General features: G+C 39.0%; 3 protein-coding genes across 5 annotated transcripts in view; 2 read left to right on the top strand and 1 right to left on the bottom strand.

The window, feature by feature from the left end:
- The window catches only part of brsk2a (BR serine/threonine kinase 2a), a 196,017-nt gene that overhangs the window by 43,388 nt on the left and 125,459 nt on the right, over positions 1–27,170 (bottom strand). For all 3 annotated transcript variants that reach the window (XM_028003052.1, XM_028003032.1, XM_028003043.1), the window contains exons 3-4: positions 18,385–18,470; positions 14,282–14,422 (exon numbers count right to left, since the gene is read on the bottom strand). In XM_028003052.1, the coding sequence (XP_027858853.1) occupies positions 14,282–14,422; positions 18,385–18,470 (227 nt within the window). The remainder of the gene's footprint in view (positions 1–14,281; positions 14,423–18,384; positions 18,471–27,170) is intronic.
- Positions 2,495–5,022, top strand: LOC114135654 (uncharacterized). The gene is made up of 2 exons (XM_028003118.1): positions 2,495–2,926; positions 3,030–5,022. Exon 2 carries the CDS (start codon positions 3,463–3,465, stop codon positions 4,780–4,782), a length of 1,320 nt encoding a protein of 439 aa, XP_027858919.1. The 5' UTR covers positions 2,495–2,926; positions 3,030–3,462; the 3' UTR covers positions 4,783–5,022.
- Positions 8,071–10,248, top strand: LOC114135710 (uncharacterized). Its single transcript, XM_028003235.1, has 2 exons — positions 8,071–10,056; positions 10,160–10,248. The coding sequence occupies exon 1, from the start codon at positions 8,257–8,259 to the stop codon at positions 9,286–9,288; it is 1,032 nt and encodes a 343-aa protein (XP_027859036.1). The 5' UTR covers positions 8,071–8,256; the 3' UTR covers positions 9,289–10,056; positions 10,160–10,248.

Raw genomic sequence — 27,170 nt, 5'->3', positions numbered from 1 at the left:
ATTGGAGCAAGTTGCTCCTTAAAGTAGTTATCCATATTTTGTACTAAGTAAGTGTGATGAGAAAACTTGACAATCATAATACATTTTGAGATGTAATCTGTTATTTTCACACACACTTGGGAATATTTCCAACTTCTTATTTTACATTTTTAAAATTTTCCGTTACGTTTCTCCTTCTCAGTCTTTTACTGCTATATCTATCCCATACTATAGTCATTTTTTCCCTTAATTAGAAACTGTGAACCACACTACACTACGACCCCAATTTGTTTTGTTCATTTTATTTCAGTCTAACAAACTTCTCTAATTTAAAGTTACACCCAAACGGTTTAACTGGCACCGTTAAAGAAATTATCATCAGTGGACTGAAATCTTACCAAACTTGATGTTTTCACATGAAAGAACACTTTTGTCAAACGGATTAAGTCAGCTCTGGTGCATGTGGCATAATGCAGGCTGGCTGAAGCTGTAAACTTTAGCTGACTACAGCTTTACTAATATGTTTTGCTCACAGGAAATGTAAAAAATATCACTAAATGCCTGATCTTAAATGACTTTTCTTCATCAGTTAAAATTGTCATTATTTGGACATGATTTGAATGATAAATGACAAATCAGTCAACATTAATTTGCTGAACTATTCATTTTCATTTAAAAGATGACAGATGATGGGAAGTTTAATCACAGTTTATTTTAAATTTGTCAGATATATTATTCAGATTCCAAAACATCTGCTATTATCAATAAATAAATAAATAAATAAATAAATCTGCATTGGATAATTGCAGCATTTTGTTTCTCTGGTGGAACGGCTGAAAAGTGACAACTCCACTAGAAATAAAGATGTGATTTTAAACCCAAGAAATGTTTCACTTTTCTAAGGTGACATTGAATGTTCTGACAGGCATCTTTCAAGAAAATGTATTATTAAATATTCAAGAGATGAATCTGTCAAGAGTGACCATGTATGTATCAAAGTCACTGCTACAACATTCCACAAACTGAATACTTTTCATCCAAAATAATGGAGGTGTTTAGGTTTTAATTCAGGTTTAAACTGATGAGCCACTTTATTATTAGGTACAGCTGAACAGCTTCCCAACAGCAATAGCAAATGAGCTAATGACAGGGACTCAACACATTTAAGTACCTAGACTTGGTAAATATGACTTGCTCAAGTTCTAATATCAAAAGTACAAAGTAGATTTAAGCGACTTGGATCAAGGCATGAAAGTTGCCACAGAGAGAATGAAATGTAGAACTAAATGGGAATAGGGAACAAGACTAACATATCTGTTGCTAGCTGTGAAATTCATGTTTTGGTGGTGCTTTGGGAAAAAGTTATCCTTTAGCAAATCCTTGAAGGAATACAAAAAACCCACGCAAATACAAATAGTTATAATAATTATAATAATTAGTTAAGGTGGAGAACTGCCACTGGTGGTGATGCAATGGCATGGGAGTATTTTTTGGCATACTTCATTTACACCAGTTGAACATTTAAATGTCACAGACTAATTTACTCTACTCCATCATCACTAAATTTAAAGCCAACAGAGATCATTGAATGTGCAGCCAGCAAATTTGTAGCAATTGCATTATGCAACCAAGGACATAAAGATATTTTGGCTGATGCAACTCAGCAAAATGTCTCTCAACAGCACTGCAAACAACTGCATTTTCTGTGACAACTAAAGTAAGGATGGAAACTAATTTGCTTGTGCAACCACCCTCAAAGTTGACCTTAGGCAGTTTCCTTTTTGACTTTTTCTTTCCCTCCAGTCCTGGAGTTACATAGTTATAGTAGCTCTCATTTTAATCTTTTCAGTAGAGCCTCTGTGACCCATCATTATGCCACTGTGTGGGTTCAATGGGATTGCTGGATGAGGTCCTTCTCATCATGCTCATATAGAGGCAGCAGCACCATGCAAATACAGCATTTCAAGAAGCGTGTACAAGTATGCATGACAGTGCATATTTTAGAAGCTGGGTCTTTGCATGTAATTTGAATCTGTGACCTAGTTAGTGGAACAGTCAAAATTGTTTTATTGGTACCATTTGTTGACCAGTTGGCCCATAGTATACAATGTGACATTGGCTTAAATGATCATTACATGTAATGATTTTACAAACTTTTAAGATGCATAGACATAGAAGAATAAAATGACCGGTGTCTGAACAATGAATATTTTGATTTCACTTTCCATTGAGGTTTTGCTCAGTATTTTTTTAATTATTGGCACCATTTTGTATTAAAGTTAGCTTAATCTTCAATATTTAAATATTTGAAATAGCCTACTGCCAAATTTCACTCAGCACCATTTTTTTTCTTTCTTTAACAGTTATGAGGCACGGTGACGAAACCTGAAACTCCTACAGCACAGCAGGTTGTTGCTAGGTAACCAAAGAGTGTGCGAGTGAGTTGACCCCACCCATGTTGCTAAGCTGGTTGTGAGAAGTTGAGAAGCTAAGGCCTTTCCTCTGCCTATGTAACTGGGTCTATATTGTTGTATATTTTCACAAAATGTTTTCTTTAATTTATTTGCCCTCTTATACTTGTCTGTCTTTGTGTTCCTCTGTGTCTGCTATGAGGGGTTTGGTCCTCCAGCTCCGCCCTACTTTCTTCTTCTTTTGTTCAGGGTCCTCCAGCACCATTATAAATGTTAAGTTGTTCATTTCCTCTTCCCTTTTGTTAATCGTTCCACTGGGAAGAGGCAAGTTTTATAATCTATTGTAATCCTTTCATTTATATTGTCCAAATGTTTATTTTTTTTCTTCTGTATTAATGTTAGGTTAATATTTTCATTCGAGTTGCTATTATGCATTTATAAGATTTGATGCATGCTAACATTATGATTTTGTATAGATCGGGTTGGAGAACTGGAGCACATGCTACGTGCTAATGCTAATATCTCCCGATTGACAGGTATGTTAGCGCGCCCTTTTGTTAATCGTTCCACTGGGAAGAGATCGGGTTGGAGAACTGGAGCACATGCTACGTGCTAATGCTAATATCTCCCGATTGACAGGCTGAATAAACGGAGTCCGCCTCCAAACCCAGACTCGGTGTTTTTATGGTTTGTCCTATAAACACACAACGCAGAAGTCCACCGGTCACACTTGGTGCCGTTCGACCCGAGACATCTCTGATCGAGTCCGCAGTCAGCGAACCCCAGTCCAGCGGAGCTGTGACGATCTCTGGCTGTCTCGTGATCCCGAGCTGCGCCACTAGAGCCGCTTTGCCCTGAGTGCGGTCTTTCAGGTTTCATATTACTATATATATATTTTTTTTTTTGCGCTAGACGCTCAACACCGACAACAACAAAATAAGTTTCCCATTAAAAGCTGTGTTTTTTTGTTTTTTTTTCTGTATTTGCTCTGGGTGTGTGATTATTTTTTTTCTATATATATATTTTTAAGTCATTTTTCTTTTAATTGTTTGCTTTGTTGCAATTCACAGACATGTCTCATGCAAATCTGCCGGACCTTGAATATGTAGGCAGTGGTGTCAGTTTTGGTTCAGCAAACAATCCACATAATGCTTCACCGTGTTTTGGGAGGGGTAGGCCTGTGGTGCCTGGTCACAATGAATGCACAGTTGACCAGTCTGTGATAAATCCACAGTTTGTGCCTGTTGCAAACTCCACGCCAGTTCCTTTTGTTAATTCACAGCCTACACATGTTTCACATGAGGCACTCAGTGGTTTAATATCTGACCTGGCAAAACAAATTGGAGATAATATTACAGCTAAAATGTGCACCGTGCAACAGGCCAGCCACTCCCAGGAGTACCCTGCTAATAATGCATCTCCTACTCTACCGGAGTCTCCCCATGTGAAGGTTGTGGTGCAGTCTGAAGCCAAAGCCCCTCCATTCTTCAGGGGTGACAGTAGTGACACATTTTCCATCCAAGAATGGGAAGATCTGATGAGGTGTTACCTGTCTCGGGCTAACTGTGGGACGCCTGAAGAACAATATGGGCTGCTAATGTCAAGGTTAACAGGCAAAGCCCGTGATGTGGTGAAGGTCTCTCTACGGTGCCGTCCTGAACTGTGTGGTGCTGGGTTAATTAATGCTGTTTTTAATGTATTAAAGCACCATTTCAGTGAACTTACATGTTCCAACCTGCCAATGAGAGACTTTTATGGTACTGTTCCCAGGACTGGGGAGGATGCTATGGACTATTGGATCCGTCTTAATAAGACCATTGATGCTGTGGATGAGTGTCTCCACAGGCGTGGTAAATGTGTGGAGGACCCTCATGCAGAGGTTGTGATGATGTTTATCAGTCACTGCCCTGACCCCACCCTTTCCTTGTCATTTCAAATGAAGCCAGCAGAACAGTGGACAGTAGCTGAGGTCCAGCAACGCCTGGATGGTCGTGTGAGAACAGTCAAGAGCATAGTGGCAAATACACAGGCTGTTGACGGTGCCGATACGTTGCATGACCCTGTGGCAAGCCCGCAACCCACTGGGGCGTGCAGTGTTGCCACTATTGAACCTGTTTCTCAACAGATGGTGACCATGTTTGACAGGGTCCTCTCTCTGTGTAATGCGTCTCTGGCTACTGGTCACCAGAGAGCGGGCCGATCTCAGGTTCCCCGGCGAACACAGCCCCTAGCCTGTCGAGTTTGTGGGTCCAGTGAACACTCCACACATTCACACTGCAGACTATACAGGTTATGTCTTAACTGTTTTGAGCCAGGACATGTGAAACGTGACTGCAGGCAGGAAGTGGGACAGAGATCCTCAAATGCTGCTTCGCATGTTGATTTAAACTGACTGGCCTGTGTGATGAGAGGGGCAACATGGGCATTGTACACAACACCCTCACTGATTCTGTTAATCCACACTCAGAGTATGTTGACTGCTGTGAAAGCTTCCCCAACGAGAAAACAATAATTTTGGTTGGGTCCCAAAGAGTTGAGGAAGCAAGTGAGTTGTTTTATGCCCCTGTGTCTATTGGTGGCCAGACGTCACTGAGAGGGATGCTGGACTCGGGCAGCATGTCATGTACACTTAGTGAAATGAGGGAGGCTAAGCTGAGAGCGGCAGGTGTTGTCCTGTCCCCGCAACCTGTCCCTGAAAGAGTTGTCCTTGTTGGTTGTGGTGGACTTATTACACGACCTAAATGCATTTATGAGCTGAGCATGAAGCTCTACGGTCTTAACTGTCTGGTGCCGATGTTCCTTGTTCCTGGACAGAGGGATGAGTTGATTATTGGCACAAATGTGCTTCGATCAGTGATCCAAAGAATGAAGTCTGATGGGAAATACTGGGAGATGGTGTCCTCTCATACGACTGACCCTGATTGTGAACAGTTCCTCCAGTTACTGAGTTGCACCTCCCGGTGGCAGAGCCCAGAGGTACCTGACAAGGTGGGTACTGTGAAATTGCAGCAGGCCGTTACACTGCTCCCCCGAAAGGAATACATTGTTTGGGGAAGGCTTCCTCCCTCTGCCCCTGTGTCTCCTGGGAGCACTGTCGTCGTGGAACCGACTTCAGCTCGCTCCACACCAAAAAACATCTTGGTTGGTCGGGTCATTACACCGATGTGGGGCGATCGTTGGATTCCCATGAAGGTTCTTAATCCCACTGATAAGCCTCTTATATTGCGCCGCAATAGTAAGTTAGCTGATGTGTTCCCTTGTGTGGCTGTTGAGGACTTCCCTGTCACTCCGGTCTCATGTATGGTGCAGTCTAGCCAGACTACTTCTTCATTCTCTCTGGGATGTGAATCATCAGATCCTGTGCAGATGCTAAAGGACTGTGGCCTTGGTGATGTGGACTTGGAGGGTTGTGAAGTGTCTGATGAGTGGAGGAGGAAGCTGGCTGATCTCTTGTTGAGCTTTCAGGATGTGTTCTCCAAGGACCATTTGGACTGTGGAGAAGCAAAAGGGTTTGTCCACCGGATCCATCTATCTGATGCTCGCCCCTTCAGGTTGCCTTTCCGCAGGGTGCCCCCAGCACATTATCAAGTGCTGAGAGAAGTGCTATCAGAGATGGAGATGAAAGGCATAATCAGTAAGTCAATGAGTGAATATGCTTCACCCTTGGTGTTGGTGTGGAAGAAGAATGGCGACTTGAGAATATGTACTGATTTTCGTTGGCTTAATGCTAGGACGGTTAAAGATGCCCATCCACTGCCCCACCAAACTGATTGTCTTGCCGCACTGGGAGGGAATGCCTTTTTCAGCACCATGGATCTGACCTCCGGGTTTTACAACGTGCCTCTGCATGAGTCCGACAGACGTTTGACGGCCTTCACTACACCACTTGGCCTATATGAGTATAATCGTCTCCCCCAAGGTCTCTATAATAGTCCTGCATCGTTCATGCGCATGATGCTTAGTATCTTTGGTGACTTAAACTTCTCCAGTCTCCTCTGCTACTTGGATGACCTATTGGTGTTCGCGCCTTCTGAAGAGGAGTCGTTAAACCGTTTGAGCGTTGTATTCTCCCGGCTGCGGTCCAGCAACTTGAAACTCTCTCAGAAGAAGTGTCACTTCCTGAGACGGTCTGTAGCATTTCTTGGACATGTAGTGAGTGCATCTGGTGTTTCTGTTGATGAGGAGAAGGTGAGAGTAATATCTGGCTTCACAAAGGCTGATCTAATGGAGGCTGATGGTCACACCCCATCTCAACAGAAGGTTAGATCTTTCCTTGGAATGGTAATATTTTACCAACATTTCATCCCTGCATGTTCTCGTGTTGCCAAACCTCTTTTTGCCTTGACTTTGCCAGAAGAGAAGACACAAGGGCAGCAGTCGTTATGTGAGACCTGGGACGTTCAGGAAACTGACACCACTTGATTGGACCCCTGAGTGTGAGGAAGCCTTTGTGCAGTTGAAGAATTCACTCCTCAATTCTGTGGTTTTGGCACACCCGGATTTTGACAGGCCTTTCATCCTCTCCACAGATGCTTCCACTGATGGTCTGGGTGCTGTTCTTTCTCAGGTACCGGTGGGTGAGGAGAGGGCAAGACCAGTTGCTTTTGCTAGCAAGTCTCTCAGTCGTGGCCAAACCAAGTACCCTGCTCACAGACTTGAGTTTTTGGCTCTTAAATGGGCAGTGTGTGATAAATTCAGTCATTGGCTGAAGGGTCATAAATTCACTGTTTGGACCGATAATAACCCTCTCACGTATATTCTGACCAAGCCAAAGCTGGATGCTTGTGAGCAACGCTGGGTCTCCAAGCTTTCTCCATACACTTTTGACATCAAGTATGTCCCGGGCAGGTTGAATATTGTGGCAGATACTCTGAGCAGAAGGCCATTTGTCAGGTCGCTGGCTGAACGTGTGCTGGCGGAACCTTATGTTGACCTCTTGAAGCAGGCTTGTGATGTGACAGATGAGTCTGTGCAGGCGGCTTTCCATCTGACTTGCCACCCCCAGTCTTTGGTTGACTTACCGTTCTCAATGGCTGTCAACGTCTCCATGTCTGAAGATGATGTCTCTTCTGTGCTATCGTCCATCAGCAACTTTGAGGTGGCGTCCAGACACCGAGCTGCGTCCCTAGCTGACCACTTGCCGTCAGTTGTGGTTCCTGATGATGCTTCTTCTGTACTATCCAAGGCAGAGCTTCAGTCTCAACAGGAGCATGATGCCACGCTCTCCAGGGTTCTCCATTATGTGACCAGGAAGCGGAGGCCTTCTAGACGTGAACGCTACAATGAGTGTCAGCAGACCTTAAAACTTTTGAAGCAGTGGGATAGACTTGTGCTTTTGGATGGGATTCTTTACCGTGTCACCAAAGATCCCTTAACGAAGTGCAAGCGCTTCCAATTTGTTGTACCAGAGTCCCTGCGGTCAGTGGTACTTTCTGGCATACATGACAACGCCGGTCACCAAGGCCAGCCGCGCACTTTGTCGCTTGCTCGTCAACGTTTTTTTTGGTTTGATATGGACAAGGATGTGCGTAACTATGTAAGGCAGTGTTCAAGATGTGTTGCCAGTAAGACCCCTGAACCAGCTGCCAGGGCACCACTGGAGAGTATAAAGACCTATGCCCCACTTGAGTTAGTGTGCATTGATTTCTGGTCAGCTGAAGACAGAAAGAACAAGTCTGTGGATGTACTTGTGATCACTGACCACTTTACTAAGTTGGCACATGCCTTCACCTGTCGTGACCAGTCAGCTAAGAGTGTGGCAAAGAAGCTGTGGGAGGGTTTCTTCTGCATATATGGTTTCCCTCAGCGCATACACTCTGACCAGGGCCCAAGCTTTGAGAGTGAGTTGGTGGCAGAGTTATTGGACATGGGGGGCATTATGAAATCACACACTACGCCCTACCACCCCATGGGCAATGGTGTTACGGAGAGGTTTAACCGAACTTTGGGGAGCATGCTGAGATCTCTGCCCCCTAGAGTGAAACAGAAGTGGCCACAAATGATTCAGTCGATGACGTTTGTGTACAACTGTACTGCACATGAAACGACTGGGTTTGCGCCATTTTACCTGATGTTTGGACGGGTTCCACGGTTACCGGTTGATCTCATTTTCAAGAGTGTTCTTCGTGATGACACAGTTTGTGATTACAATGCCTATGTCAAGTCACTCATGAATGATCTACATTCTGCTATGGTCCTGGCTCAAGAACACAGTGCTGCTGAGCAGAGACACCAATCAAGGCAGTACAACAAAAGGGTCAGGGGCTTACCTCTGTCGGTGGGGGACCGGGTGCTGTTGGCAAACAAGAGCGCGAGAGGGAAACGTAAACTGTCAGATAAATGGGAGTCTACAGTTTTTGAGGTAGTCGCTTCTAAACCCGGCCTTAACCTCTATAAGATCAGGGATTCCTCAGGACGTGAAAGGACAGTTCATCGCAACCTCCTACTCCAGGTCAACTTCTTGCCCTTGGACCCTTCATTGGATGAGCAGTGCTCTGTTAGTTCTGTTGCTGCCCCAGGGAAGCCCGATACCTCCTCCTCAGAGAGAGGAACTGACACCCTAGGGCCTCTTATCCCTCCTTGTGTCTGTGAGTCTAGTGAGGTCCGTACGGCATCCTGGGTTCAGGCACAGTCATCATGTGAGAGCGAAGACTTACCCTCTCCTGAGGGGATGTGTTCTGCCTCCCTTGGGTGGGCTGGTGCAGGTGCTCCTTCACTCCCTTCCATTGAGTCACATAGTCATCAAGGGGACTTACATGACCTTCAGGACAGGGGTTTAGGTCACAGAGTCACTACGCGTCTTGGCAGGATTATCAAGCCGGTGTGTAGATTGATTGAGTCTATGGCCCAGATTGAGTCTGTTTTTGGGAATCAAAAATCTCCTATCAGAACTGTGTAATTATTTTTTTGTTTGTTTGTTTTGTTTTTCCCCACACTTCATCCTTGGTCTCCTGATTGTTATGCTTCTAGGCAAGTACTTTGTTGAGTATATGGATGGCGTGTACAGGCTTTTATTTCTGAATATTGTAATTAGCCAAAACGGTGTGGTGTATAGGGCACCACATCCTGTCTGATAGGTTTCTGTAACCTCTTAATCTTTTAGTAGATGGCTCTTCCGCCGACTTTGCCCATTGGCTGTGGTAATTTTTGGCCTGTGATGTATGTTTTTTTGTGTGTATGTTTGTTTTCCTTATGGTTTTATAATTTTGTGTAAATCTAGGGGGGTGAATGTAACTGGGTCTATATTGTTGTATATTTTCACAAAATGTTTTCTTTAATTTATTTGCCCTCTTATACTTGTCTGTCTTTGTGTTCCTCTGTGTCTGCTATGAGGGGTTTGGTCCTCCAGCTCCGCCCTACTTTCTTCTTCTTTTGTTCAGGGTCCTCCAGCACCATTATAAATGTTAAGTTGTTCATTTCCTCTTCCCTTTTGTTAATCGTTCCACTGGGAAGAGGCAAGTTTTATAATCTATTGTAATCCTTTCATTTATATTGTCCAAATGTTTATTTTTTTTCTTCTGTATTAATGTTAGGTTAATATTTTCATTCGAGTTGCTATTATGCATTTATAAGATTTGATGCATGCTAACATTATGATTTTGTATAGATCGGGTTGGAGAACTGGAGCACATGCTACGTGCTAATGCTAATATCTCCCGATTGACAGGTATGTTAGCGCGCCCTTTTGTTAATCGTTCCACTGGGAAGAGATCGGGTTGGAGAACTGGAGCACATGCTACGTGCTAATGCTAATATCTCCCGATTGACAGGCTGAATAAACGGAGTCCGCCTCCAAACCCAGACTCGGTGTTTTTATGGTTTGTCCTATAAACACACAACGCAGAAGTCCACCGGTCACACCTACATCCCCCAGAATGCTGAGTGGTTCCGGACTGGAAAATTCTATTGAATGTATATTCTATAAAATATTGACTACGGGTCTATTGCAATATGTATTGTTATTGATGTAGTCCCCAGACCTTGTTTAAAGACTTCACTTAAATATATATCCACTGGCGTGACTTCATTTAAATTAATTTTGAGTATTAACTTGTCAGATGCTAATTAGCGTAGAATATTACTGGGGTTTCACCAAACTGTTGAAAGTTACAGTAATCTTAATTTATGTAAACATTTAACTTTGTAAAAAATAAAACAAACACCGAGTTAAGCAAATATTAATAGGTTCTGTGATCCTAACAAACCTAAAAAATAAACATTTGTTCTGATTTAATTTCAGAAACAAAGGGGGAAAAATGCATAAAACAATTTATGTAAGATATCTAGTTTCAGCTGTATGGTCTTATACATTAGTTCTCTAAGATAACAATACAATGAAAATCCAAATAAGTGTAAATGCATTTTAAACTCAGCAATACGTTATACAAATAACGGATATTCCAAATTACTCAAAATTCTGATCTGTGCAGCTTTACAAGAAACTTTTTAAAAAGAGGAACAGAGAACACAGTGATCATTTCCACAGCCCCAGGATTTATTATGCATTTGTTCTAGCTATAGATTCTTTCTTACATGCTTTCCCTTTCTCTCCCTCCATATGAAAAAGATCATCTTTCTGAACAAGAGTGTAGTCTGAGTCAGGAAAGCAAAACTCTGAGTCATAACAGGGCTTTCTTTATGTATTCTTTTTCAGTTATATACAGATCTGAAACAATCTGGCCCAAGAGAGATATTTGGGGATCAAACGGGGGTGGAGAACAGCAACATGAAGTAAAAAAAAAAAAAAGTGGGAGGTGTGCACAAAAGGATTGCTGAGAGGCATGTGTGACAACCCTCTCCCCAAAATCCCCACCCACCCACTTTCCCTCACATGCCCTTACCCTGATACTGAGTCACAGAGAAAGCAGAGCAGTTCTAATGGCCTACCCAGGTCCCCTGCGCAAACGCTCAGAAACAGAAGAAATGATTACTGAAAGTCTTTTTTTAAGTTGCTGAGAGGGGTGCTGGGATCTCATTAGGAAGGGATGGAAGAAAGGAGAGGAGGGCTGATTCTGTCTGTCTGCTCTTAATTGAGGAAGGTAGAAGGTTGAGCGGACGATCCAACTCCCCTAAATAATCCTTCTCATGATAAATTCACAAGGCATCATTTTCTTAGAGTGTTAGTGAAGAGATTTGAAGAGCAAAGGCACCAAGGTAAAACAAGAAAGATAAATATGCTGGTGAGTCTGGCTATAAAAGGGCTGTGATCATTTATGTGCGTGCATGCACTCATTGTCAGTCCCAGATGTTTTCCTCTAATTTGCCTAATCTGTTCTTCTCAGTTATTATCAGGCATTATTTACACAGGCTGATAAAAGACCTAATTCCTTTAGGTAGGACAATTCTCCTCTATTCCCTGCTGTGAAAGAAAATTCATCTTATTTTTGGTCTCAGAGTTCAATACAGAATCCATCAGTTATGCATTTTCAATTTTAAACAAACTAAAATGCATCACTCTAGAATTAAAGAATGATGTAATATTCTCAAAGAGGGATAGTTTGACATGTTTAACTGCTAAAACTGTGTCTAAGCATTATGCAAACATTTATGAAACATGAATAAAATTAATTTCTGAGGATGAAATGTTGACAAATATATAATGCATGAATAATAAAAGCATGAAGATGACAAAATACCTGGTTCTCTCTGACAAAAGTTCAGGCAAAAAAATAGGAAAGAAGAGCTGATTACAAGACAAAGAGGGTCAGTAAAGGTCAGTTGCCATATTTGGCCATGAGTGTGCTGGCAGTTCTGCAATATTTAATCTGAGATCACATTTAGTGCATGCTTCGTGTTTTGTAAACAGTCTCAAATTTTAAATATGTTATTGTCAAATTATCCTCCTTTATTTTTTGAATATTTTTTTGCTAATTTAGCCTGTTATGGTCAGGTCTGTCGGAAGATGGTTTTAAAAACAGAACTTCATCACCAGAACCTGCTGGCGTAGATCCATCATTGACTCCATGACGTACCTTCAGACTTCACCCCAACCTTTTATTTTCAACTTAGAAAAAAAATAAAAAGAGGCTCACCCCTGTAGCAGAGGTTCAACTTTAATGTGTAAAAACCCTGCCACTCTCAGTTTAACCAAAACAAGTTAGAAGTTTGAGATAGAGTAAAAGATGCATTCCATTCCCCAGTCTTAACTCTCAATCTGTCATTGTTTGCATTATTAAATATCCTTGAGTTTGCAGTTTTTTATCTGCAGTGTGACATTTTTTTACATAACAGATATTGCACCAAGCTTTGCTTAATTAAAAAATAAATAGTTTTACCTTAATTCAGTTGAAGAATTAATATAGGTTCTTTGTCATTCCTCAGTTTTTTTTTTCCCTCATGTTCTTTACAAAGTTACAACAGTCATATGTTATAAAAAGTTATAAACTAAATCTCCAGAGAAGCACACAGTCTTTGCAAGCTTTGGGATCACAAAAGCTTCTGTGAATTATACACACATTTATTCAAACAGAAAAAAAACACAAAACACAACCCTCTAATTTAGTCCCTGCTGACTTGTTTGACTTTTGAAGTATATGATTGCCTCTAGTCTATGAGCTGGTAAACATTTAAATTACCCCCTGAGGCTCCACACAGGGTATCAGATCAGAACGACAACAAAATGTATCAGATAATTTGTGTCAGCTGCATTGGATCAACAGAAAACAAATCTGAACAAATCTTTAATTAAGAGTTCATTTTTAGCCAATCCTGTTTACCTAAACTGCTTTATAATAAGTAATACATTTGTATTTACATTATATTGTATTTGTATTTTAGCACACCAGACATTCATGAGTTTAATGTATAAATCTTTTAAAGAGATGTTTATAAATACTAAACACATAAACATGCGACATCCAGCTTTCTCTATGCTTAATTTCTATATTAAATCATGTGATTTATAGCTGAACAGTATTCCCAAAGATCCTGAAGACTGGATCACAGACTCGCTTCAGGAGGAAATGGTTTCATTGCAGGATTCATCACTGTAGAGCTCATTATTTGTTCAATGGTGCATGATAACTAAATTGACGGTGCTACCCCCCTGAGTAAGAGTGTAAGTGATATTTTTATGGATTGGAGGTGAGAAATGTGACTTTTAAAGCCACAAATATCTCATTACTTGGACTCATATTGGAGCCTAAACACATTAAGTACTTTTGGACATTTTTTAAAGAAGAAATCAATTAAAAGTTCTCATCTCTTTAAAGAAAAAAATAAATGTAAGACACTGCTTATATGCAGTGTCTTGCGAATACATTCACACTCACATATTCCTATTTTTTTTCACATCACAACAATAAATCTCAATTATCATTAGAATTTCATGTAATAGAACACAAAGCAGGGTAGAACTGAGGAAGGGAAAGGAAACATTATTTTCAAAATCTGCACCCAATCAGAATCTGAAAACATACATTTTCTAACCTCCCCACATATTCTCACTTGGTCTCGATTTTGTTAATGCCATTGTAATACTTAGCTGTTTCTATTCTGACACACTGTTCATGCAGGCCATAAAATATTGGTCACACGCAAACAGACCACCTTCCCAAACATGGAAGAATTTTTTGCACAGTTTGTTTTCAACGTTCATATTTTCCAAATTAAAATTTGTGGAGTGCACAATTTCTAGTTGTCTGATTGGGAGATTCTGCCAATGTGGTAGATCTCTGCAGCTCCTCCAAAGTAGCACTTCACAATTGTGGATAGTAGTGTGCTGGAATGTCTCATAAAATTCTAATTAAATTCATTGAAGTTTGTTGTTCTAGCGTTAGTAAAGGTAAAATTCAGTGACGTCAAAATTTCTCTTCTATATTACACAACTAACAGCATTTAGCGATCATAAACAGATGGAGTATGCTGTTTGATAGAAAGATTGAAAAACTTACCATATTGAATGACTGTGGCAGAAATCCAGGGCAGACATAATTTGTCTGAAGAATTTTCTGGCCTCTTTTGGTGTTAACCGGCCTTTTTTCACCAAGTAGTCAAACAGTTCACCTCCAGACACATGTTCTAGCACAAGGTACCTGAGAAAGACAGAAGGGCACAGAGAATTGAGGGAGACATCTAAAGATAAAAAAGCTTCAGAAGAACTGAAAGGGAAACTCAGTTACGAGTATCTTATATCTCATAATAAAGTCCCCTGATAGAGCCAAGAAGAAAATAAGCCCAAAGACCTCACGTTACTGTCAGAACTGATGTAACATGAGTTTTTTGCAGCCTGATATTCTAAATATGTAGGGAATTCTGATTCTTTGACGTTCTGTGTTACACAAACACTGGTGCAATCATATGAATTTAGAAAAGAAAGCCAACATATCCGTGTCATTTTTTTCAAAGAGTCGTTGCTGAGGTAGCCTCCGAGTCTGTGTGGTCAGACTTTTACAGAGCCAGTCTGTCATCCTGAATATATAGCTTGGCCATGGTCTGCAGCTCTGAGGGGACAGGATGAAGATAAATCTCCACTGACCCAAGAACAAAGCTTCATCTCCGGGTTGAAATCCAGCTGGCCCCTAGTACCGCTCTGCTCATATGTCTCACACAGAAAGTACTTTATTCATAACAAGCACAAGTTGAAATACAAAAAGGCTTTTTTTTTTAACTATCTACTTGGAAAAAATATGAGGAGCACATCCATCATTTCAGTTTCACTGATTACCATATGGTGCTGCAAACTGTACTGGCCACCAAGCATGGTCTCCCTTTAGCCAAAAGTCTGGCTGCAGTAAATCCTCAGGAACTACAGCACATATGCCATTTACTTCTAAATAAGTGAAATAGGATACATGTAAACATGAAATATAGACTAACCTAAGAAGCAGGGAGAATTGACAAGGATGTTTATCTTTACGGGGTTTAAAATTGAATAAAGCACTACAGTATTTTTTCCGATCCAACAATTGTTTTAGAATCCTGTAGTCGAGGCACGTTAATTTACTTTTATACCAGTGAGATTGTTTTGGGTGTAAATGTTAAGTTTATTTCTTAGTCAAAAGAAACTCAAGAGGTGCATAACATGCACATTCAAGATTATGGTTAAAGAAAAGGCAGGTTTTCTGAAAAAAATAAAAATAAAAAGATCAAAACGTTTCTCTTTTACAACAACAGTGAAGCGATTGCTTTGTTTATACAGAAAACCAGTGAAACAGAGGTTTAAAAGATGTTCGCATTTAACAGGGGTTCAGCAGGCCTAAGTTACTTTGTATGATTGCAGTTCTTGGACTCTATATATGGGTCATCTGCACAAGTTTTGTTTTATTATTTTTGTTAGTTATTATTTTTGTTATTTTTGTTAAATCAGTATTAAGAAAAGAAAACTAAAATAGAAACTGTTCCTATTTCATCAGAACTCAAAGACTATTAGCAGTCTTTGTGATTTAGATAAATAAATACTCGCATTACATATTGCACTATGCAGCTATAAATTTAACATGGGATTTTAACAAGGGTATTTCAAGTTTAATGGAAAAATAGAACAAAGTAAGACAAAACAAAGAAAAAGATTCCTCTAATGTTTTCCCTGGCTTCTGGTGCAAAGTAGATCTCTATATAACTGTTTTTGTTCATTTCTATAACCAGTACATATAGACAACATTTTTTTTTTTTTTAAATCTCTATGAAATGTTCTTGAACAAGGCCAAATACACATTTTTCAAGGCACCACTTACTCTGAGACACATTTTGTTAGAAGAAAGCTTTCTGAAACCTTGGCCATATATAGCTACTAAAGTTGCATAAGCTAGGTAAGACACAGGAAACAATATAAGGAAAAAACAGCATTAATTTGGAACTTTGTTCAATTCAAATGGATTATTACCACCTCAGCATGTCAACAACTTCTGCAGAGGCCTTTTAACGAGCCAATGATGTAGAACAGGTGTGTCTGGAACAGTGACATCTAAATTATACAAAACACACAGCCCTGGTGGTCCATAATTTGCCACAACTTATTTAAGCTAAGTTTAATGAGTTGGTATTTAAATTATTTTCAGTTATGCAATATGTTCTAAATATTTTCTATTATATATATCTTGGGTCACTAAACATAAAAACTAATCAAAGACAAACTAAACGTAATTTTTTGAAGAGATATCTATTCCAGTAGGAGCTACCATACCTACAAGAGTATAGCTTACCAGTTATAACTAGTTATTTCTTTAAGGGTTTCTTCATAATTTTTTTTCCAATTGTACAAAGAAAGAAAATGGCTTACAAAATCTATGGCAAACTACAGGATTTGCAATATATATATATATATATATATATATATATATATATAATAAATAAAATGTTTTTAATTCGTAATGTAAAATGAATTTGAGGCTACCATTTTGTTACCTGAGCTCTACAGCATCAAAACGCAAATAAATAAACTGAAAACAACGCACGCACAAATCAAGGGTTCTAACATGCACTGCAGTCTCAGACGTGAGCATTTTTCATTCTTAAAGACATAATTCATCTCAGTATCATAATATGTTTATTCATTCAACCTATAAATAAATTATTGTTGGGTTAGGTATCAAATTCTCGCCACCTCCCATATACATAAACACCACATTAGTTTTAACAGCTTGTTGCAGGATTTGTGCCAGCAAAAATAATAAATCTTTAAAGCCCTGGGAGGGCTAAAACCAAACACGCCGCATGCCTATCAATTGATGGCTTTCAAGTGGCGATATCCAAGCAGGAATCTGAACCATGTGAAGAGCAAAATCACATTAGTGATACGAGTTTATGTGTTGGGGTCTGACGCTTTACACAAATGTAAAGCAATTTGTCTTCTGTGATGCTACTGGTGACCGACTGTCAAAAGTGATGAAGCAATGAGCAAAAAATGAGATTTTCAAAATCCAATTACTGACTTGAATTCAAATTTTCTGCATGCCATAGCCTCTAAAAAGGATGGCATGCACTGTAAAAACCTTTGTACAGTTTTTATTCAGTATTCAGCATGCTCAATACTGTACATGACCCATAAGCTGAAGATAAGAGGTAACTGAATTTAGTTGACAAGCAATCCTCTGTAGATCAGGGGGTCTACTAACTGATGGGGTTGTCACTCAGTGCTGTTAAACTTAGTTAATACATTTAGCATCTGTGTGTAAACACAGCTGCTGCAGCGGCCTCTCCATGGAAAATGTTTCTTAATACGGTGGTGTTGATGCTGATAAGCGCATCATGGCGTTTTTATTACAGAGACTTCCCCCTTGCTATTAGCAGTCCCCTGGTGTGCGTGACCAAATAAATGCTCAATGCTAGTACTAATGGAGCATCCAAGTCCTTGAAGGCAGTCACAGTTGCCCTGCAATCAGAAGATGATCTGCTGCATTAAAATCACTACTCCTAAGAGACCACCTGAGAGAAATTATATCATTAACAGTGAATATAATGTATAAAGTTCCTTTGAAATTTTTTTTTAATGTAAAAGTTCCATACTTTCCCAGACTAAATTTCAGGAACAGTCAGGCCTTTTTAGCCAATGTTCAAAGGACACGTACTTAACTTAAATACTGCGAACATTTCTACATTTAGTTGCAACCTGCAACAGTCAGCAAGACCGTTGAAAAAGGCACAAACAGATGAATGGGCAGCTGAATGAATGGATAGACAAACTAATGAAAGGGCGGACAAATTCTACAGATGTTACAATTTAAATACTTTATGTAACCTGAGACTGCAATAAAGGAAAATTTGAAATAAAGAAAAGACAAATGGAAGGATGGCTCCACTGACAGACAAACTGATTTATAAATGGACAATGTTGAATAGATGCAACATTTAGATAAAGTCTGAATGTACAACATCTTTACCAAACTTTTTTTTTCTATGTATCCAGACCTGAGAGACACTTTAAACTTCATATTTTGCCTAGTTTTCTCCAGACTTTGTAGGAACCAACTGAACAAAAATTTGTGACAACATAATTTTTGTAATTTATGAAAACAATACTATGTTTTGACTGGTGAAATAAATAGCTCATACTTACAAGTATTTTTTATTTTCATAGACATCATGAAGCTTTAAAACATGTGGGTGTTCTATGAGCTTCAAAATAGCTATTTCTCGCTCCACCTGTAAGAGAGAAACAGAAAAATTCAGAGGGAAAAGAGCAAAAGAGGATTTGATTACTGAAAAATTCACAGTTACATTCCAATACAAATATTAATAACCCCTCAATCCTTCTTCTTTATTTTTCTAAGATGAGATCTAGCCAGTGGGTTAATGTTGAGGTTAGCTGGGAGTCATTTGTGAGGTAGATTAGGAAAATCAGCAGATGGAACATGTAAGTCAAAAACTTATTTCTACCATTTATCTTCCAAGCACAAGTAGAAATGTGGGCTGCTTAAAATAAGGGTAGAAACTACAATGGCTTGCAAAAGTATTTATACCTCCTTTTCAAATTACACCACAAGATCAACATTTTATGTGTTTTATGCCAGGGAGTTGGTATCAACACAAAGTAGTGAATAATTGTGATGTGGAAAGGTAAAAATATACATATTACATGTTTTACAAACATTTTCTGATGCAATTACAGATGTAACTCTTTTAGGAGGATGTATCTATCAAGTTCCTACATTTGATATTTTGCCCAGTTTATAGTACACAAACCAAAAACACACAAAACTGCATTTTTGTACATTTTTTATCTAATAAAAACTGTACTGGTTATCTACTCAACCTGAGCTTCAGCTAGCTTTATTAAAACAGTAGACAGGGCTCGACATACATTCACATTTTATTTTCATGAGAAAACCCAAGCAAAACTGTAGTTGTAATACTAAAAAAATAAAAGACAGGTCTAATACTTTTCAATACACTGTACATACTGAATTTTATTTGATATTCCAGTGGTGTTCTTTTGTTGTATAAGGGCCAGCTTGTTTAGACAGCAGCGCAGAGAGCAACCTGTCATAATCGGGTATTTCTGTCCACCAAGCCTGCAGCCTCTGGGTACAAAGGAGTGTAAAATGTCCAGACAGCTGCTTCAGTAGCTCCTTTATTCCACAAGTGTCTGACATATTGATTGTTCATATAAAGACAGAACAAGTCAGAACAAGCGAGGAGTCGACTCTAGACTTTATAACTTCTGAGAGATATTTTCAGTTCACTATTGAGAGCAGTCAGAGTCGAAATTCACCATAATAGAGCTGATCAGTTTGGACTTGTGTCAGCATCTCTAGAGATAGTTGTCAGCATGTTCAGCTGACACTGAAAATCAGCATGGGAAACTACTCTGACAGAAGCCACAGCTAATCCTCTGCAACCCTGCTCTCTTCCATGTTATCTGCTCACCCTACTCTTTCACATTTCAAATGGATTCTAACTTTTCCTGACAAAGATGGAGATCAAAGAACCGTGTGAATTAAAGGCTCCTCTGTCTTAACTTGATTTCATCAAAGTCAGTTTTACCATGCCTGTGACAGCCTTCACGTTGCTTTTATGTCTTCCTCACAGTGTTTGAGTTTTGTGAGCATTTCTGTGGAACGAAGGCACACTTTGATTTGTCGGCTCACCATGTTTCTGTTAAATTCCTATAAAGTTGTTTGCTCAGCTGGGTGTAAAATAAAGCCCCTCAAAAATAATTATTTTTTAAACAATGTCATTTATAATTGTGCGAGACAATAATTGCTCCTGTCAGCTCTACCTGTAATCCATCTAGATACATAATTCATAATTATTGTCCCAAAGATAACAACGCTCATCATCACACTTGAAAAGGTCACAAGTCATAAAACATGATAAAAAAGAAAATGCAGTCTAATTAAACTTACTCATTTTCCAATAAATAAATATGAAGCTTTTAAAGTGGCCTACAGTAAAAAGGCTACTTTAAAAGCCTTTTAGAGTTGCCTTTTTACTAGTACTAATACAACTAAGATTAACAATTTACTCTAAATCATCATGGTCTGATGAGGTATTCAGCATGTAAATTATATTATTTTTATTCCTCAAATAGTTAACCAGTTGATGTCAGCATGTGATTTCATCTTGTTAAGTAAGTTTAAGCTATTACTGTGATCGCCAAATAAATGGGTCCCTGCTCAAGTCTCTTATTTTTGGGCGACTGTGGCTCTATGGTAGAGTAGTCGTCTTGCGATCGGAAGGTTGTAGGTTCGTTTCCAGCTTCCTCCTGCCACATGTCGATGTGCCTCTGGGCAAGGCACTTAACCCCAAATTGCCTACCGATCTGCGTATCGGTGTATAAATGTGTGTGAGTTTGTGAGTGCGACTGGGTGAATGTGACTCTAGTGTAAAGGAAAAGCGCTGTATAAGTTCAGTCCATTTACCATTTTACCATTTATTTTGAACCAAGAAAGGAAGTAGTCCTTGATTTGACCTGCTAGTTGATAAATACACCTCTTCTTGTGCTGACTGACAACATACAGCTTAGGCATTGAAAAAGGTTTCAAGAATGACTAAATGTTTGTCAGCATTTTATTTACTTCATAGATTAAAAAATGTATACGCTAATAATCTATAAACAAATTGAGAATACTGTGACTTGTTAAATGTTAGATAGAAACCACAAATATGGCCTTTGTAGAAGAGTAGCAACAAGACAACCCATGTTGAAAGAAACCCAGAGTTCCTGTTTGAGTCAGCCACAAGACATGGAATCAACATTTAAGGAAAAAGGTTGACGAATCTAAAGAGGCCAAAATTTTGTTCTCTGACCTCAAAAAAAAAAAAAAAAAATCTAAACATGAATAGAAAACGACACATCAACCCAACAGCATTTTCATTATAAAACATGTGTTTCTTTAGCATGAACAGGGAAGCCGTTTAAAGTTTTAGAGAATACTAATGGAGCTAAATAAAGTGCAGTCCTAGCAAAAAAAAAAAGCCTGAAAAACATACTGTTTTAGAGGTTAACATTCTAATTTTATTTGGTCACATAAATAGCATAACATCCCAAAACAGTATATTGAAGGCATTGTTGTAATATGACAAACTAAAACAGTTAAGAGTTATGGATACTTTTCCAATGCACTGCACATGCTCTAATCTGTTATCTTGTTTCCAACACTTTTTTTTACCTCCTACATAGTTCTGTGTGATTTCGCTTCACAAGATACAACCTTTTTAAGGTATTCTTCCTTTAAGTCAAGCTCCCATCTTACAGCTCGTTGACAGACACCTCTCCCCTGCTGAGCGATCATATTTAATCTCTCTTGAGGAAAAGCCTAGCACAGGGCAAGCGAAGTAAAGCCTAAAAAGTCACTGGTGGGAATGGTGTTAAATCTAAGAACAAAAGCTCATCTAAATGGGGTAAAGTGGCAAATGCATAATTAACAGTACCATGAAGTTCCATGTAATGAAAGCACTAATCCAGAAACTAATGAGTTCTATCAGCAGCCCTAAACTATGCCACTTTCTCACCTTAGGCTGAGGTGTGTTATTAAGAACAAGTCCATGGTGCCTGGTTAGCAGTGGGGTTCCCTGCAAAGAGACTAATGCTAAGCAGGTCTCAGGCAGGGATGAGCTGCTGAAATGCCTCAAATCAGGCAGCTGGCTTCCTAAGATTCCCCTCTCCAGTCTTTTGTTAATTAAAATAAGAGAAATGAGGCTCAGTGTAAAGGCTTACCACTAAAACCGCCTTCTTATTAGATTAGCTGCTGATTAATGCACTAATGTAAATCTGTGAACCAGGTTTTGCTCTTTCATGTTATAAACAAAACTGTTGAATTAAACAACAGTGATTATCCCACAACGATTTGAAAATACAGTGACAACTCGCTTTCTATTAATTGCGAAAGGAGAGAAAAAATGTGTTGTGCTGCTGAATAAATTATTGCTCATCTACTTCATGCATAAGACAGTGAGTAATTGCTTTCTCACTTTTTATCAGACCGCCAAATGCACAAATTCACCTGCTCCAAAAGTTTTAAATTCCAGGTGGCCATATTCTGTCTTGGCCTGTATCTTGAATATAGCACACTCTTTCTCATTAAGTTTCACATCTGTGAGTGTAGGCACTTCCATTCAGCTGCCATTTCTCCAAAGCACTTCATTAGCAGACTCTTGAGCACCGATCACTCACATACACACACATGCACAGGTGGACAGGTGGTCGGCTGAACACACCTTAGCTTTTTATCACTCTTGCCTTCTGTCTTCCTCTTGTGATTTGCCACAATTTCAAAAACCGATTTAATCAATCCTCCAAGACAAAACTGAGGGGGAAAAACACAATCAAAATCCAGTGGATTTGGATTGCTATTATTTTAGTGATTATGAGTAGAAGAGGCGCTTGTTAGAGAATGTGAAGATTGGGACTGCCTACTCTAACTTGCACAGGGTTTCCAATTTGAGTCGCATAACTCCACACAAAAGTAGATCAGTTGGCGAGTCTTGTTGTAGAGTAAACCAAAGTTTTAGTATAATGGTTGGGCGCAGATTTTATATGATGAACATGTCTCAAAATTAAACTTTATATCTATGTTATAGCTGCTCAGTTATAGAATCAGAGGTCTTTTTGGTAGCCAGTGAACATAATAATCCCAGAGAGACATTTACAATGACACTGCATTAATTTGCTTCATCAGATCCTTTAGAAAAATGACTATTTTCTTCATCTTGGCCTTTAGCTTTTGCTATGACAAAAGCCTACCTAAAACTGAATTTTAGGTATGGATAATGTATTATTTTCATAAAGTCGTGTATGAAAGGCACAGGCGAGAAAACTGGAATGTGTGGCGGCTATCAGGACAAATGAGGCAATGAAAAAATGACACTCCACATTCAGAGTACGAGAACAACTTTAGCAAAGCTCCATCAGCTGGCAATTGATTCTCTAAATTACAGCCCTGCACCTGAATGACTGAATGGATGCACAAACAAATTACTGGTTAGATCATAGTGGTTAGCAAGAGACGACGGGGGATTAAAGAAAGACAGAGACAGGCAAAAAGATGCGAGGTGATTAGATTGATGCTGCATATGTCAAAGAACGACCACACAGAGGGACCAGCCCAAAATCTCAAAGGGGAAAATATTGGATCACAGGCTCTGTCATCTCTCACTCAGCCATTATTGCACCTCACACTGTCTCAGTCCTTTACCTCATTCGCTCTCTTGCACGCAGAAGGAAAACACAGATATTTCTGTCACCTCCCCCAGGCATGCCAGTGAAAGGTCCCTTGATACCGAGATCTGAGGATCAAAGTCAACAGGGCAGCCATGTGTGTCAGAAAAAAAAAAAGAAAAAAGAAAACATGCGGGTGGCTTGCCAACATGGAGACCAAAGTAAATGCAGGAATAACTGGGTAGACAGAAAAAAAAAACACAATAGGATAAACAAAGGGAGAAGCAGTGAATCTGGAAGGCTTCTAAAGAGAAAAATATGTAATTCTCTGCATTGATGAGTAATAAATGTTAAGGATTGGGAGTAAAGAGAGGCAGTGCCCTCTCTATCAACCTGCCTCAAAAACCCCTCAGGTCCTGCAGGCTCTTATGTAATTAATTAATACAACACGGTGAACGGACGCCTTTTCAGCAGCATCATAATGCAAAACAAACATGCGATAACAAGGTGATGAGCAAACAATCAAAAGTGCTAAGCTTGTAAACTTAAAGGAAACAAGGGATTAATTCAATAAGAGTGCCTTGAGAAAAAAATGTATACTCCATTTCATTTGGTTTAGGTTTGACATGTTATAACCTATAAATCTGAAAAGTGCGGTGCAGTTTTAATTCAGCTTCTGAATACAAACGCTGAATACATACAGTATTTATAGAAATCAGGTCAACACATACAACATGTAGGTGTAACTAAAAATATAAAATTTAAAATTATCCTACAGTAAGGTTTTTAAATATTGCTACATTCATGAATCTGCTTTTTTTGGACTAATTTAATTTGTAATTTTCTTAATTTTAACCTTGCAGTGAATATGTCTCAGAACTTTGAATTCAGGTGGGGCTGTAGGACTTGCTAATTGCTGTAGCAGACTTAGCCACTTAAGATAAAAATGCCTATTAACTTTTTTTTTTTTTATCAAACACAAAGGGACATATTTACAAATTGATGTTTCACACTTACAGTACTGTGTGTGACTGGTTTCACAAGACCCAAAGTCTTAGAAGAAAATAAATTATGTATTTCTGAAACTTTCTCTAGTTTAAGACCCAGCAGCCATGTTGAATTTGAACTTCAACATGGCTGCTGATTAATGCACTCTGCCACAAATTTGGATATCAGTAGGCAATCTATTTGTTGTCTCACTTGGATTTCACCAGACAAGTCATCTTCAGTCAAGCCCAAAATGAGTTTTTCTCCTGGCAGAATTAGAGGCAAATTAATCATTTCATTTTACCAATATGTTGGGTGAGTGGCTGTAATATAAATGGTCTGAAGTGGTGCAGCCAGAGTCCCAACTTGAATCTGAGAGAGCCAGGAGACGTTTCAACCTCAACGACAGATGAATGGTCAAAATTACCAGTTGAGACGCTCAAAAAGCTTACTTTCTGTCTACAAATACCAGAAGCATTTAATTGCTAGAATTCCAATAACTGATTTCTTATTGCCCATTATGAAAGGGTATAATTACTTTTCAGCATGCTACATTTTTTTTCTCCAAAATAATTGTACACTAAAGAGAATCTGTGAATCTGTGCTTAAGATTAGGTTAACGGCAAGAAGGCCTTTCAGCGTCAAAGTCTTTGAGCTTGTCCCAAAATAGAAATGATCAAATTACCAGTGGAAACATGCAAAAGATTGATCAGCAATTAGAAAGATGTCCCCATAGATTAAGAAAAATTAAGCAAGGGAAAAAAAAATATGGTATTCAAAACTCACTCTTTTTAATTTGTTTCTTATTTCTTAAAAGATTCTTGTTACTTTAAATCTAAGCCAAGTGTAGGAATAAAGTTGGACTCAACTTTACCTTCTCCCAAAAGAAAAAGATGACCAGAAGACAAGATTTTGTCTAGTTTCCTTTCTTAAAATCTGAGACATTTTAATACGGTCTTTAAACAGATCAATTTTGTGTGCATATATCAAATAAATGTAAACTTGACAGGTGGATGAAGGAGCAGTAATGATGTAGCGACGGAAGAAGACAGTTGGGAAACTGTAAATGAGCAGATGGGAAGACCATGGCAAAGCTTGGCTACTGGCTCACAAACAACACCAGTCAGTAAGTCATCCATTCATACTTGTGACATGTGGACACATGATGATGAAACAGACAGTGTACTCACACATCACTGATCACTGCAAGCCATGAGTGACTTCCATCCATATGTTGGTCAGTGAGCCAGTGGGACACAAATTGTGTTTTCTCCCAGTTGCAGAGGGTGACCAAACTGGTGTGTACATGGATTTGTGTCTGTGAGCTTCCTCTTTATTGCAGATAGAGAAGAATTTGACACTCTGTGTCCACAATTCAAATATATACTTCACAGCTGTGTTTAAAGACCTTCGTAACAGGAAGTCAAGGCGTAACTCTTGTTGTTCATTACAACATTTTCAACTTTATGCTGACAAAATCTGTTTTTGGAAAAATCTGTTTCTTCCAAATTGGATAAGGAATCTACAAAGACAAGTTCAGGGTCACAGATTTAACTGCATTTGTTGAGGTAACAAGTCCATACAGGTAACTTTGTTATCTTCCGCAACTGAGTTGGGCCCACAGAGAGCAGGACAAATATGAAATAAAACCATATCTGTACAGTTCTATTCCTGTCAAAGCTGCTAAACTGAAGGGAAAAAAAGATTCTTCCCCTTACTTTCATCTCTCTTTCCTTATTGGTTTTCTCTCCACCTTGGGAACCTCCTGAAATACAACTGCACATCTTCACACATATAAACACAAATACACAGTCAGAAAACACAGCAGGGTTTTTTGATAATCACTTTATCAGTCATCCTTTGAACATAGCAGGTAAAGTCCCTACACTGGGGAGTCTGATCAATGTCAGAGACATGTAAATCAATCAGGACACAGTCTGTGCTGGCTTGCTAATCCGTATCCTTTATCCATCTACCATGCTTTGAAATGGCTCTCATTACTGCTACCCACCCAAACCCAATTTTAGTATTCCTCCCCCTCCTTCATCTTTCTGTCCTGCCCCTCATTTACTCTTGGTTTCGCTCATTCAGTCTCTGTAATCATGTTTCTGTTCTGTTGACGGATCCATCAGGAAGACATTTAAACTCATGGCAAGCCACATCATTTCATACTAACAGACATGTCCGTGGATAACCTTGGTCCTAATTGACTTTGATGGCAGAGGTCTTCCACAAATGGGTGTAATAATGAACTTCTATGTAGGTGTAAAAGTAGAGACGGCCATGTTGTAAAGACCATGTTAGTGTTTGAGTACTTCTGTGGCACAACATGATGATGCAAAGGCGATTTACAAGAAAACTGATTTTTCAGGCAGTCAGTAGTAATAGTTTTATATCCCTAGTCTGTGAACTCATTATATACATTCATTACATATAGGACATTAATAATATATTAAAAATATTTAATATTTCAAGCATTTGTTTTATATAACTTTGTGGCGTTGTATTCAAACTTATACACACTTGGTTGAGTGGAGAAAAAAAAGGTAGGAAAAATTGCACCGGCATCACAGATAACCACAGCCTTAAAAAGATTATCATGCAAAATCATTGATAATTTATGGGATCTTCAGAAGGAGTGAAGGGCTGCGTTGGAGCCCCAACCAAGAACATTGAAAAACACTTTTTCATTTTTCTTTTTAAAATATTTTTATTGATCTTATATAATTTTCTAATTCTCTGTAATACTACATTTC

The sequence above is a fragment of the Xiphophorus couchianus genome, chromosome 2 (genome assembly GCF_001444195.1).
Source record: "Xiphophorus couchianus chromosome 2, X_couchianus-1.0, whole genome shotgun sequence".
Classification (NCBI taxonomy): Eukaryota; Metazoa; Chordata; class Actinopteri; order Cyprinodontiformes; family Poeciliidae; genus Xiphophorus; species Xiphophorus couchianus.
The sequence above is the reverse complement of the archived record's forward strand: the minus strand, read 5'-3'. Positions and strand labels throughout refer to the sequence as shown.